This window comes from Sorex fumeus, unplaced genomic scaffold, assembly GCF_029834395.1.
Source record: "Sorex fumeus unplaced genomic scaffold, SorFum_2.1 ptg000001l, whole genome shotgun sequence".
Taxonomy (NCBI): domain Eukaryota; kingdom Metazoa; phylum Chordata; class Mammalia; order Eulipotyphla; family Soricidae; genus Sorex; species Sorex fumeus.
Window position 1 is genome coordinate 7,861,822 of NW_026606058.1, and position 14,099 is coordinate 7,875,920.

A 14,099-nucleotide genomic window follows, 5' to 3' on the forward strand; every position below is an offset into this window, starting at 1 on the left:
CTGTCCCTAATACTAAGCCACGGTACACTGGACCTAATAGATGCTCAATAAATGTGGTTTGGGATGAAATTGCTTCAAATCTCTTCAGTGTGGACAACACTGTACTAGGCATGGTTGGAAGGATAAGATGTTGGGACCTTATAAGTTTGGGGGAGGGAAGAGGCCTGTTGTGTTCCTATGCATAATACAGACAGTGCCGTGAGCTAAGTTGGAGATGAAGCTTAGAAGTGGAAAAGAGGAACATTTGTGATTTGTTTAATGACAAAAATAATAAAGAAATAATAAAGAAAATACTGCTTGAGAGACTAGACGTAGAAGTGCCTCTGGGTTGTGAGTTCAGGCAGTAGTACCCTAGAAGTTTGACTTCGAGAAAGGAATAGGCTCATGTTCTAGCATAGAAAGGTTTAGATTTTGCACGAAATGGAAACAGGATGGATGAGTTTGGGGACAGGTTGACGGTAAGTGTTAACCAAAGCAGATGCTTTCCAAGTACATCATTAACCTCCTAGACTAAGTCTACTGTTTGTCCCCAGGACTGCTGCTGGATATCTCAGGGAAAAGAACTGGGATACTCAAGGATGCCAAAATGTGGGACATGAAATCATGCAAAATATAAATTAACAGGACAGACAGATGATCTTTCTTCCTGTCGGGCGCATTTGGTCTGAAATCTAATTTGTGCAGGAATCAGCAGTCTAAGGTGTTATGCGTGAAATCCTCTTGGCAACAGTACTGCAAATCACAGTGTCAGAAGTTATTATTTTCTTTAAGTTTCTCTTATAGAGAAAGGCTGGAAGGGACTAGGGTTGAAGGCTGGGAGGCCGCACTGGCAGAGGGATGTGGACACTGGTGAAGGAATTGGTGTGGAAACACTGAATTTCTGAAAGTCAATAATGAGTAACTTTGTAATTCAGGCTGAATTTTTTTAAAAAGGAAAAAAAATTTTAAAATAAATATAGTTTCCCATGCTCTGTTCTATTGATATCTTACAGAGATGTGTACGATAAGGATCTGACATTTCAGTTTTGTGAATGGTGTTTCACAACTTCACACAAGGATTAACAAGACTGGTCATGTCTATGTAACTGAATTCTAATTCGTCCTGATTTGCTTTCCAATCGTTAGTAACCTTAAATTACCCATAATGGATTCTTTTTTTTAGGATTTCTAAGAAACCGGGCTGGGATTTAAACAAGATTGAGATGCAGGACGTGCTTTTTGGCCAGCACGTACATTAGGGCAGACTGACATCTAATTTTCCTTTTCTTTTTGCAAATCAGAGGGGAAGCGGAGGACGAAGAAAATAGGGAGCTTGAATAAACAAAATTCTGGGTACTCTAGATAAAACCATCCCGGCTTTCTTTTAGGTTCATAAATCTCATCCGATCATTCCGTTGGAACTAATGGTTGCTTTGCAAACTCTGGGAACTGTATGCTTTGTATTCTTCAAGGAGGGAAAGGGACTGTTGTTTGCTTGGTGCGCTGGCGCCGCTGGGCATCCAGCCCTGAGCCTTTTCAAGTGCTCGCTAACGAAATGAATGAATTAAATAAGCAGTGAACGCGTCCTTCGGAAAGACCAGAGGACCGAGCAGTTCTTTCACGACGACAAGGACGATCTGTTTGTTCCTGATAGGAATCAGGGCTAGTCAGCGCAAAGTGCAGTGCACTTACTTCTCCGGGCTCGCCAGGTGTAGGGAAGGGCCCGGGCTGAGATTGAGAAACTCGCGCCGAGTCTGCGGAGCCCGGCGGGGACCCGCAGGCTCGGCGGCGCGGGGGGCGGGCCGCGGCGCGCGTCTGTCCAATCAGGAGGCGCCGGGGAAGGCGGGGGTGGACCCCTGGGCCCCGGGTCCCGCCCCATCCCCGCGCCGCCGGCCCCAGCAGCCGCCTCGCGCCCGCGCTCGCCCAGGTGCCTCTGCCCGCCCGAGCCGTGCCCAGCCATGGCCTTTGCCAGTCTCCGCAAGGTGCTCATCAGCGACAGCCTGGACCCCTGCTGCCGGAAGATCCTGCAGGACGGGGGGCTGCAGGTGGTGGAGAAGCAGAACCTGAGCCGGGAGGAGCTGATCGCCGAGCTGCAGGCGAGGCGCGGGGGCCCGACTCCTGGGACTGGGGGGCTGGGGGGGGGCGCGGGCGACTGACTCCTGGGCTTGGGGAGGGGCGCGGGCCCCTGACTCCGGGACTGGGGGTGGGGGGTCGCGCGCACCAGACTCCTGGGCTGGGGGGCGCGAGCGCCCGACTCCTGGGCTGGTGGGGGGTCGCGGGCCCCTGACTCCTGGGCTGGTGGGGGGTGCGGGCCTCTGACTCCGGGACTGGGGGTGAGGGTCGCGGGCGCCAGACTCCTGGACTGGGGGAAGAGGGGGGCGCGGGCCTCTGACTCCGGGACTGGTGGGGGGGTCGCGCGCACCAGACTCCTGGGCTGGGGGGCGCGAGCGCCCGACTCCTGGGCTTGGGGGGGCGCGGGCCGCTGACTCCTGGGCTGGGGGGTGTTGCGGGCCTCTGACTCCTGGGCTGGTGGGGGGTCGCGGGCCCCTGACTCCTGGGCTGGTGGGGGGTCGCGGGCCCCTGACTCCTGGGCTGGGGGGGGGGGGTGCGGGCCTCTGACTCCGGGACTGGGGGTGAGGGTCGCGGGCGCCAGACTCCTGGACTGGGGGGGGAGGGGGTCGCGGGCCCCTGACTTCGAAACTGGGGGGGGGGGGGTCGCGGGCCCCTGACTCCGGGACTCGGGGGGGGGTGAGTTCGCGGGCACCAGACTCCTGGGCTGGGGGGCGCGGGCGCCCGACTCCTGGACTGGGGGGTCGCGGGTCCCTGGCTCCTGGGCTGTGGGGGGGGGGGTCACGGTCCCCTGACTCCGGGACTGGGGGGGGGTGCAGGCCCCCGACTCCTGGGACTCGGGGGGGTCGCGGGCCCCTGACTCCGGGACTGGGGGAGAGTCGCGGGCGCCCGACTCCTGGGCTGGGGGGGGGGTCGCGGGCCCCTGACTCCTGGACTGGGTGGGGGTCGCGGGCCCCTAACTCCTGGACTGGGGGGGGGTCGCGGGCCCCTGACTCCTGGGCTGGGTGGGGGTCGCGGGCCCCTGACTCCTGGGCTGGGTGGGGGTCGCGGGCCCCTGACTCCTGGGCTGGGCTGGGGGGTCGCGGGCCCCTGACTCCTGGGCTGGGGGGGTCGCGGGCCCCTGACTCCTGGGCTGGGTGGGGGTCGCGGGCCCTTGACTCCGGGACTTGGGGGGGGTCGCGGGCCCCTGACTCCTGGACTGGGGGGTCGCGGGCGCCCGACTCCTGGACTGGGTGGGGGTCGCGGGCCCCTGATTACTGGGCTGGGGGGGTCGCGGGCCCCTGACTCCGGGACTGGGGGGTCGCGGGCCCCTGACTCCTGGGCTGGGTGGGGGTCGCGGGCCCCTGACTTCGGGACTTGGGGGGGGGGTCGCGGGCGCCCGACTCCTGGGCTGGGTGGGGGTCGCGGGCGCCCGACTCCTGGACCCGGGGGCGCGGGCGGGGACGCGCTCCCCTCCGCGCTGCCGCCGCGTGCGCCGCGCCCGCCTGGCCGAGCGCCGCGTCCCGACGGCTCCCGCGCCCGCCCGCCCGCCCGCGGGATGCCCGCGCCGCCTCCCGCCGCTCCCGCCGCCGCGCGTCTGATGCAAGAGCGGGGCGCGCTTTCACCGCCGCCAGCGGCCGGGGGGCGGGGGGCGCGGTGCCGGGCCGGAACCCGCGGGGGCGGCGGCCGCAGGTGGCCGGCCCCGCCCCGAAACCGCCGCGCGGGACCAGAACCCCACGCCGGGGGGGGGTCCCAGCAAGGTCCGATCTCTCCCCGGGCCCGACTCGGCAGGGGTCCGCGTGCGGTGCCGGTGCTGGTGCTGGTGCTGGTTCTTTCCGCATCCGACTCCGGAGCTCCCGGTCACCCCAAGACTCGTCCTTTGTGGCTTCTCCACTCCGGGGCCTCTGCACTTTTCACCGCTCGTGCTGATCCGAGCACTCCCTCGGCTTCCTGTGTACTCTCGACCAGGCCCCCCAAACGCCCCCGCCTCCTGAGCCCTGCTGAGTCCCTGCGAGGCAGCCACGTGTTTCCTTTTTTTTTTTTTAAACTTTTATTAGTGAAACACCATGAGGAACAGTTGTAGACTTACAAGCTTTCATGCTTGAGTTTCACTTATACAATGATCGAGTCCCCATCCCTCCACCAGTGCCCATTCTCCACCACCACTGATCCCAGTATCCCTCCCACCACCCCCATCCCCCCATCCCCCCCTGCCCCTGTGGCAGGGCATTACCTTTTGCCCTCTGCTTTTGGGTGCTGTGGTTTGCAAAAGAGGCCTTGAGTGACAGTCATGGTCTGTAGTCAACTTTCAGCATGCATCTCCCATCCTGGGAGGAGCCTCCCAACACCCTTTATTTGGCAGCCACGTGTTTCCTCCCGCAGCCTCTAGGTACCGGATGTATCTTCTGTGCCCTTTCTCTGTGCCCCTTTCCTCCCAGGGTGCTGTTACCCGCCCCTGGGCTCTGTCCTGTATGCATAGGAGTTCATTGAGACAAAATGCTTGGGACTTTCACCTTTTGCTTCCACCAGACAACCGGGTTGGGAGAGTGGCTGAGCTCGGGGCTGTGCAATTTTTTTTTTTTCAACAACGGAAATTAGAGTTTTTAATGAGGGAGTTGGGGGTTGCAGGGCCAGGCACAGCCACTTCTGCACAGAATAGAGAGACCAGGGACTTGGTGGATGCGTTCAGGGTGTTGCAGACGGCCAGCAGTCCGGGTCGGTGGCTTCTCCCAGCGACACTGCTTCTCTTGCCTGCCTGTGGGTGGGGCGGCCCATCATAGAGCCCTCGGATCTGCTCCCAGCCACTGGGCCTTTTGTCCAGTGTGGGCAGGGATATAAAAGTGTCCCTTCCCTCCCCGCTTTCCAACGTTTTCATGCCGCGGGAACTTGGCCTCTGTTCCAGCTCCTCGGAATTCTCTCCAACTCCGAGGTCGGGGAGCACAATTATTCCTCAGAAGGGTACTTTGGCAGGCCAGTCAAAGCGCACTTGTGTGGGATGGAGTCAGTGGATGGAGCATGGCCGGCATTTTAAAACGCAGAGAAAGGACTTTCCTGTGAGGATGGCACAGGAGATGGCTTAGACCTCCGGCAGAAACTTGGTAGTTATGTTGTGTGCACAGGCACGAGGGGTGTGTGAGTATAAAATCACAACTTAGAACTGTTTCCTGCTGTGGATCTAGTTAAAAGAATTTGAAAACGCTGACTTCGAATAATAAAAGCATTTTATCTCGGACTCACAATGCTCAAGCTTCTATCAGCTGGGGTCACACTTTAAACCTAAAATACAGGGACACTTGGACCGAACCCACCGTAACCATTAAGCCAGCAAGAAACCAACTTTGATTATTAGTTGGCTTGCACATATATATGTGCGTACACATTTCATGAAATAATGCCCTTACTGTGTGCAGTGCCTCCCGATCTTCTCTTGTTTAACACCAAAACAGCTCTGATTAGAATCCACAAAACTAACAGTGGTGATGCATGACTTTAAACAAAGCGTAGTCATGATTCCAGAATTTCACAGAAGAGAAGCGAATACATTTCCCTGCCAAGAGTCTTCTAGTTTGTGAAAGACTCCTTTAGATTCTCAAGTTCTCATCTGTTATGCCAGGACTTACTTTGCAGCTGCTGGACAAGTACCTGCTTAATTAGTGTGCTTTCCCTGTAACGGGGAAACATAACCTGGGGAGTTTCCTTTTTTCCCCCTTCATTTTAGTTTCTGGGTCACACCCAGCAGTGTTGGGGACGAGATGCTGTGTGTACCCGGCGTGGCCCTGGTGGGTTTGGGGAAGTCACTGCTGGTGGGACTCAGGGGCCAAGGCAGTCCCAGGGGTCAAACCTGGAGCTCCCGTCCCTTGAATGTAGTCAGAGCTGCAGGTCCCGTCCCTCGAATGATTTCCCTGCCCACCCTCTCCACGTATGAGTCTCTTTGATTTTCCCAGTGATTTCTGTGTCAGGCTGCAGCAGTGCTAGAATGATCTCCGTGCCCGGGCCTGTCCTCTCTGGGCAAGGAAGCATGTGCAGACTTGAGGAACGTTGCCAAAGCTGACTTGGTGTGGTTTGTAGGGAACAGCCGTAAATCTTGCAGATCAGCGACCTGGCAGCCGAGAGAGGGGGAGGGAGTGCCTGCTTCGCCTCATCATCTTCATCCTGGGTACCCCCACAGCCTCTCAGAACAGGCGTCAGCAGACAGACAGTGGCACCTTCCCACCCTGAGACTGACAAAGCAGGGAGAAGAAAGTTCTAATCGATCTCTGATGACTGCGTGGAGGACGCAGGCAGAGGGACAGATTCTGTGTAAGAGAGGAGAGTGCAGAGAAGGGCAGCGTGGAGCTGAGTCTCAGAGGAAGGGCCTGTAGCTGGGGAAAGGATGGCCCCATTTTTGAGTGTTCAGCAGGAGTGAGGTCAGCACACAAGCTGCCAGTAAATAATGTGCTGATTGAGTGCGTCGGCATCAAGAATCAATGAAGCTGCGGTTGTTGAAGACGGCGGAGGTTTTGCAAACTGGTTCACTCGGGCCAGGCAAGAACCTTGGATTTTTGGGTCTGTTCATTGTGGGGAGGTGAACTCGGCGTTTCTGGATGGAGTCAACCTCCCTCCATCCGGAGATCCTGCCATGGGGAGACGTTGTGCTATCAAGGAAAACTGCCGCTTCGTGAGGTCTATTAGGGTGTAATGGACTTCTGGGCCCTTTGCATCATCTCTGCAGCCAGTCTGCCCTGTGGGAAGCAATTCCAAGGTGTGCAGAGGGTGGCAGCTGCATTGGAGAGAGATTCCAAGTGGCTGGACCCATGGGAATGATGGGCAGAGCATCTGGAACAGGACTTGGCTTGGAACTTGATGCTAGAGAGGCGAGGGGATAAGACTGGCTTTTGGGGGTGACACCTACTCTGTGATCCCTTCTTGTCAGTTGAACTTGGACTCTGCTTCAAGGGAGATTTATTTCTTCTATGTCACTAGTGACCTGAGGTGCCATTGGCAATGGTGAAAGGAGATACACTAAGGTACACTAGCAGATGCAGAACTGCCTCCGGTGGTGCTGTGCGATGTTCTCTCCCGTCTCAGTCCTTACCTTCTTTGGAATATTCTTGTTGCCACGGGATGCTCGAAAATGTCATATTTAACAATGATTTTGTCATGAAATTTCCTGTCTTGGGATCTTACAAATTACTGACTGCTTTGTAGTCCCTCTATAAATTGCCCACTTAGATCTCTTTGTGTTTTATGGATTATTGAAAGAGATGTGTAGTTTTATGCTTTTTTTTCCTTCTTGGCTTTTGGTACACCTGATCGTGCTCAGGGTCTCCTTTCGGCTCTCTGCTTTTGGGGGTTGCTCCTGGCAGGGCTTAGTGGTCCATGTGGTGCCAAGATTGGATCCTGGAACTCTTGAATGCCAAGCATGCACTTACCTGTTAGTGTTTCTTTTTCTTAGAAGGTGGGAGTGCAGGGGAAGGTCTCCTCAGAGTGCTCTGGGGATCCGAGGGCCACTCCCAGGTACTGGGGCCCCGGGATGCTAGGGGTGGGGGGAGGAGCACAAGGGGCACCCCAGGGTTGCTTAGGAAACCATGCAGTCGAACCCAGGACCTCCGAACTACCAAGTGCTCCAGCCCCTTGAGCTCTCGCGTCACCCCTGGAGGAAATCTGGGTTATTTTTTGTGCTCAGTCCTTATTGCTATCACTCCAGCTGGAGGGATAGCACAGCGGTAGGGCATTTGCCTTGCACACAGCCAACATGGCCGACCCGAGTTCGATTCCTCCACCCCTCTCGGAGAGCCCGGCAAGCTACCAAGAGTATCTCGCCTGCACGGCAAAGCCTGGCAAGCTACCCGTGATGTATTCGATATGCCAAACACAGTAACAGCAAAGTAACAACAAAGTCTCACGATGGAGACATTACTGGGCCCGCTCGAGAAAAATCGTTGAACTTTATTTGTGGGACCTTCGTCCATATAGAAGTTTAAATTTTATAGGTAACCAAACGTGTCCGTATTTTCTTTTACGGCTTCTGGGACTTGTGCCCGGTATATGAAAAGTTGCCCGATCCTGACATCACACAATCACCCCCTTTTATTTTCTTCAAATGCTTACATTTCAAAAGTTCTTTTAATTTGCCTGGGTTGAAAAAAACAATCTCCTTGGAACTGTGGTGAGAATGATGTAAAGTTTGGTGCCTGAAGTACTGGGGACCTGCTGGGTACTTCGTAACTTCTTTTCTATTCGTTTGGTTTGGGGGCCACACCCAGGGATGCTCAGGGCTGACTCCTGGCTCTGTGTTCAGAGACGACTCCTGGCAGAGCTTGGGGGACCATTTGAGGCGCTGCAGGGTCACACCCAGGTCTACTACATGTTAGGCAGTCACCCTACCCACTGTGCTATAGCTCCGGCCCCATCAGTAGGTGGTTTATGTACCTAGTGCCCAGGCTGACATGGCCGGTCCCATGGAGATATAGTGGAGAAAACAGGAGAGATTTCCACGCGTATTCCTTGCTTTAAAGGCACGAAATGAACACGAGGAACCCAAACTGCTTGTCAGACAGAAAACAACTAAATATGAAACAGTGATAAAAAAATAAAGATTGGGGAAGGGATTGATCAAGTCTGGGTATGACAAAGGTTTCAAAAGGTGGAAGAGAAGGTCATTGACTTCCCCAGAAATAAGTTCATGTGTGTGACCAGGCAAGGGAACCCTTTTCTTTGTGGCTGGGTGGTGAGCTTAGTAATGGTGCAGAGGGCAGTGTTGTCCCCTCCTTGCTTGGGCACTGGCTGGGTTTCTGCCCAGTGGCTATATCTCACACTCCCTGAGGCTGGCAGTCAGCTCCAAGGTTTCTCTAACCTTAGGGTCCTTTCATTCGTACACTCCACGGTCACCACATGCACGGGAACTGTGAGTTTCAGGGTGTCTGTCACTGTGAGCAACTTGAGGGATGGAACTGTGACTTACCTTGTGTGGGCAAGAGTCTTGCTTCTTGAGAGACTTCTATACCATGTGCCCCATAAGTGGAAGGAAGACGTGCAAGGGGGAGGGAGGGAAGTGGAGGAGAAGGGGACAGAGGTGGCTTTTCTAGGCTTGAAGTTTCTCATGCATGAAATGAGCTTGGACCACACACTTGCAAATACATCTTGGAATTCGCGTTTTGAGATTTTGTTTTTGATCTGTATGGGGAAAAAAAGGATTTGGAGTGCCTGTGTGGGATTCTGACTTGAAATAATAATAACAATACCACTGTAGCACTGTCCTACCATTGTTCATCGATTTGCTCGAGCGGGCACCAGTAGTGTCTCCATTGTGAGACTTGTTGTTACTGTGTTTGGCATATCGAATATGTCACGGGTAGCTTGCCAGGCTCTGCCGTGCAGGCAGGATACTCTCGGTAGCTTGCCGGACTGACCCAGAGGGGCGGAGGAATCGAACCTGTGTCGGCCGCGTGCAAGGGAAACGCCATAAATCTCTTTATGTATTGCGGTGGAGGGCTGACCACACCCAGCGGAGTTCAGGGCCTCTTCCTGGCTCTGTGCCCCGGGAATGACCCCTGTCTGTTCCAGTCACAGAACCAGGTTGGCAGCAAGCAAGGGAGGCGCCTCGGTGTCTGTCCTGTCTCTGCAGCCCCATCACATCATCTGATGCATCTGTCAAGGGCACTTGACTCTTGCAACTGATGCTGAAATAAATGTGGGAGGCACTTGTTTTGAAATGATGTTTTTCTTCTCTTCATGAAATACCCAGAAGAGAGATAAGCAGGTGTCCCTCCCCCTCCCCGACTCTCTTTGCAGTCAACCAGAATTTATTTATTCGCTTTTTGGGTCACACCCGGCCATGCACAGGGGTTGCCCATGCACTCAGGAATTAACTCCTGGCGGTGCTCGGGGGACCATATGGGATGCTGGGAATCGAACCCGGGTTGGCCGCGTGCAAGGCCAACGCCCTACCCACTGTGCTATCGCTATCCAGCCCCATCAACCAGAATTTATCACCTCATTCCCATGCACCAGGTTTGCGGAGTAGAATTCGTTCCCCTTCCCCTCAGTAGCTCAGGATCTGATGGCAGAGGTGGTCTCAGTGATGCTCAGGCCAAGGTGTTGTGCAGGTGGTGTAGCTGCCTGATCTCATTTCCTTCCAGCCCCTAAGGGATAGGACCTGGATTTGAAAAACGGGTGGGTGGGTTCTTTCTGCTGGGAATCACCGTGTGCTGTCGCAGCCTGAATGTCCAGTGTCAGACAGCAGAGTTCTGTGCTGGTGATAGAGGCTCTGGGCCGTCTCGAAGATTGAGTAAGTGAATCCAAATATTTCTCTTCTTTCAGGACTGTGAAGGCCTCATCGTCCGCTCGGCCACCAAGGTGACCGCTGACGTCATCAATGCGGCCGAGAAGCTCCAGGTGGTGGGTAGGGCTGGCACGGGAGTGGACAACGTGGACCTGGAGGCGGCCACCAGGAAGGGCATCCTGGTGATGAAGTAAGCTGGGAGTACTGGCGGGGTGGGACGGGGAGACTTGAGCCTTGAGTTAGGAGGACTCAGCAGGGCCCGCTGGAGGCCACGTCCAGGCTGGGGTCTCGGGGCGTCCTTGTAACTGTACATGCTTCCCTTGTAACTGTACATGCAACAGGAAGGTTGCTTGGTCGGATGGTCTGTGTTCCCTGCCCTCCTCTCCCCTTCCCTGCGGCCTTCTGTGTGCAGACAAGCCAGGGTGACCGCGAATTTGTTCACTGCCTCGCTGCCGCCAGTGTGACCCTGCTCCTCTCCTTCCCTCCCTTTCCTGAACCTTTTTCTCTGGCGCCAGGACTCTGCTTGGTTTTTCACACTCCAGGGCCAAGAGCAAACGTGTCCTTGTGTCTCTGCAGAGCTGGTCTTGCAGCAAACCGGGCCAGAGGCCACATCAGTGCCAGGGAACCCTCGTTTCTGGCTCTGGTCCTGGCACCAGATGCTCCGGCCGGCCGGCCCCCCTCCCCTCCTCTTCTCTGCCCCCATAATGCTTTTCTTCCGGGACCCGCATTGTTCCCGAGTCCTTCCTCCGGCCAGGACAGGTCACTTGATTGGGTCAGTACCCAGAAGTCGAAGTGGCCAGCAGTGAGCCTTCTTCTGTTGTTCCCAGAGCTCCCCGGCCTCCGCCTCGTTCTCAGTGCTCCTGTCATGTGGCTGTGACTAGTCACACTAGGAACAGGGATGCCAGAAGGTCTGTACAGTCGACAGAGAATCCTTTCTTTCGACCTTTTAATTTTTGTCAATTCTGGGATCCCACCTGCTGGTGCTCCGGGTTTCTTCTGGCTCGGTGCCAAGTGGTTGCTCATGGTGGTGCCAGAGGACCACGGGCAGTGCCAGCCTCGGGTGTGCCGCAGCCTCTGCCGCCTCCTCCCTGGCCTAGTGGACATCCCTCCCCCGACTTACTTATTCTTTTTTTTTTTTTTTGCTTTTTGAGTCACACCCGGTGATGCACAGGGGTTCCTCCTGGCTCTGTACTTAGGAATCACCCCTGGCGGTACTCAGGGGACCATATGGGATGCTGGGAATCGAACCTGGGTCGACCGTGTGCAAGGCAAAGGCCCTACCTGCTGTGCTATCGCTCCAGACCGACTTATTTATTCTTTTAAATTGTTTTTGCACCACATCCGGCGATGCTCAGGGCTTCCTCTTGGCTCTGCACTCAGAAATCACTCCTGGTTGTGATCAGGAGGCCATACGAGGTGCCGGGCATTGAACCTGGGCCACCCATGGGCCAGGCGAGCACCCTCTCTCTCTGTACTCTTATTCTGGCCCCTCTGCCTGAGCTTTAAAAATAGGATCTTTTGGCTTTGTGTCTCCGTGGTATCTTCATGTGCTAGAGAGAAGGGGAGGTGCCGTTGGTTGAGGATGAACCTTTTTGTGAATAAAGTGTTCCCCGCACCAAACTAGAGACCTGGAACAACAAAATTCTCTTGGGAAAAATGAAGACTGTTCTGTGGGTTACTGTGTCTCTGCACTGCTTTCTGTAAAATGGTCCGAGTCAGCCTGGTGCTCTGTCAGAATATGTGAGGAAGTTTTGTCAGTTCAGAATTTTCCAGGAGGCATGTAGAGAAGCCTGAGAGGCAAAGAGAAAAAGTACTCACTTTAAATGCTCCCAGGGGCAGCAAGTTAGGGGGATATGATGGAGGCTCGTGCACCAGGGACAGGCATCTGCCCTGCAGAGAGGTGGCGCGGCCAGGGTGAGCGAGTGGGACTGGGTGCAGCTGCTATGGGCAGGCAGATTGCGGAAGGGCTGATGCACACATGCTTCCAGAGTGAGCAGGACACTGCCCTGCCTTCGGAAGAGCAAGTCTGGATATGGGGCCCTGTGGTGCCGTTCTGGTGCATGAGGGCAGAAAGGGGTGTGCTTTCAGCCCTGGCTTTGGGCAGAAGTCCGTCCGAGAACTTGGGGCGGTGCAGGCCTGGGGTTTGTATGAAGAGCTGGAGAGCTCTTGCAGCCGGAGACAGGCACTTGCACTCTGGGGATTCCCTGAGGCCGGGGATGGGCCGCTGACTTCTCACCTCTCCGCTTGCAGCACGCCCAACGGGAACAGCCTCAGTGCTGCAGAGCTCACCTGCGGGATGATCATGTGCCTGGCCAGGTAAGTCCCCCGGCTCTCAGCGCCCGCCCCTGGCAGGTGAGTCATGTGTGGCTGGTGACCTGGAGGAACTTCAAAACACTCGATGAACCGGGCAGCGTGCGGACTGCCAAGAGCTTTCCAGGCGGTCAGTCTCCTATGATTCTGGCCCTCATACGTCGGGTGCTCTCACTAATGCGAGAGTGTACCTGCAGTGCTCCCCTCATTCCCGAGGGGCAGGCTCGTGGGAATCATCACATCTGCTGTCTTTTTTTCAGTCTTTGCCCACCACTGTGCCTTCTCTCATTGCCCCAGTGCGCTTTCTGCTCCCTGGGGCGTCTTTCCTGTCTTTCTTCTCCTCCTCCTTTTTCTTCTTCAAAGTCAAGCTGGAGGAGTGTTGGTTCCTGCCTGGATGTCTCCGTGGAACTTGGTCCCCCTCCGGTTCTCCTGCCCCTCAGTCTCCCTACCTTGGTGACTGTTCTTTTACGGGTGTGTGTTAAGACCGAATGGAAAGCATTCGGTCCTGAGATTCCTGTGCCACCTCTGAATTTATGGCGCCAGGATTTCTACGGTCAAACCCTATGCAGGAATCCTGGGGCTAGAGGGATCAACCTGGGACCCAGTGGCTCTGACACCTAGTCTGAGTCTCCCAGCGTGGGTGGTCATCTGGAGAAGTGAATGGCTTCAAGAACTGCTGTCGCACAGCACTTCTAACATGTGTTCATAGTGGGAGGGTCACAAAGCCCATGGACAAGGCCTGAAGATACTTTAGGTTGCTGAGCCGAAGGGCCCAAATTCCTCACTTCTTTACTGAAACTTTCTGGGGCCAATAAGCATTTTCTATTCACCTCTTAAGACCGGTCTCACTTCTGCTAGGGGAAGACTCGAAGGAGTTCACTTTGCCCTAGCTCTTCCCTGAGATTCCCCCCCGCAGCCTTATAGGTGTTCACTGGCCGGTAGAGATTTAAGAGAAAAAGGAGCAGCCCCCGGCACGGCAGGTAGGAGTGAGTGATGCTGGTGCTTATTTCACCTGTACTCTTCAGATCACAGATGATGTGTTTCCTTGGGGGGCTTCAGGGAGGTCGGGAGGGATCTCAGTGCAGTTCCTGGTTCATTGCTTCCACTCCCAGCAGGAAGGCTCAGGAGTGGACACAGCCCTTCCCGCCCTTCAGTGAAGGACTAAGTTTACTTGAAGGAAATTAAGTGGCGTGGTTTTATGGGAAGTGACCATTCTTAGTCACTCAGCCTTGACCTCACTTACCAAGGAGGCATCAAAGCGGTGAAGGAACATACCTATGAGGGACTCACTGGCCTCAGCCCCTGGTGTGGCTCCCGGTCTCTGCCTCCAGGCTCTGCACAGGAGGAGAGGGTGGCAACCTGCAGGTGCAGGGCCCTGGGAGGGTCGGCGGGGACCGTTCAGTGGGACTTCCACGAGCGCACTGCACAGAGGTGGGAGCGCTTGAGCTGCAGGGGCTGAGAAGGGGCCCAGGAGAAGTGAGGGTGATAAAGCAGATGT

The 14,099-nt window shown here is 55.6% G+C and overlaps 1 protein-coding gene across 1 annotated transcript in view; it reads left to right on the top strand.

Moving 5' to 3' along the window:
• The first annotated feature begins 1,937 nt into the window (after window positions 1-1,937).
• Window positions 1,938-14,099, top strand: part of PHGDH (phosphoglycerate dehydrogenase) — a 31,170-nt gene continuing 19,008 nt past the window's right edge. The window contains exons 1-3 of the mRNA XM_056121702.1: window positions 1,938-2,075; window positions 10,330-10,481; window positions 12,542-12,607. Coding sequence (XP_055977677.1) covers window positions 1,938-2,075; window positions 10,330-10,481; window positions 12,542-12,607 — 356 coding nt within the window. The remainder of the gene's footprint in view (window positions 2,076-10,329; window positions 10,482-12,541; window positions 12,608-14,099) is intronic.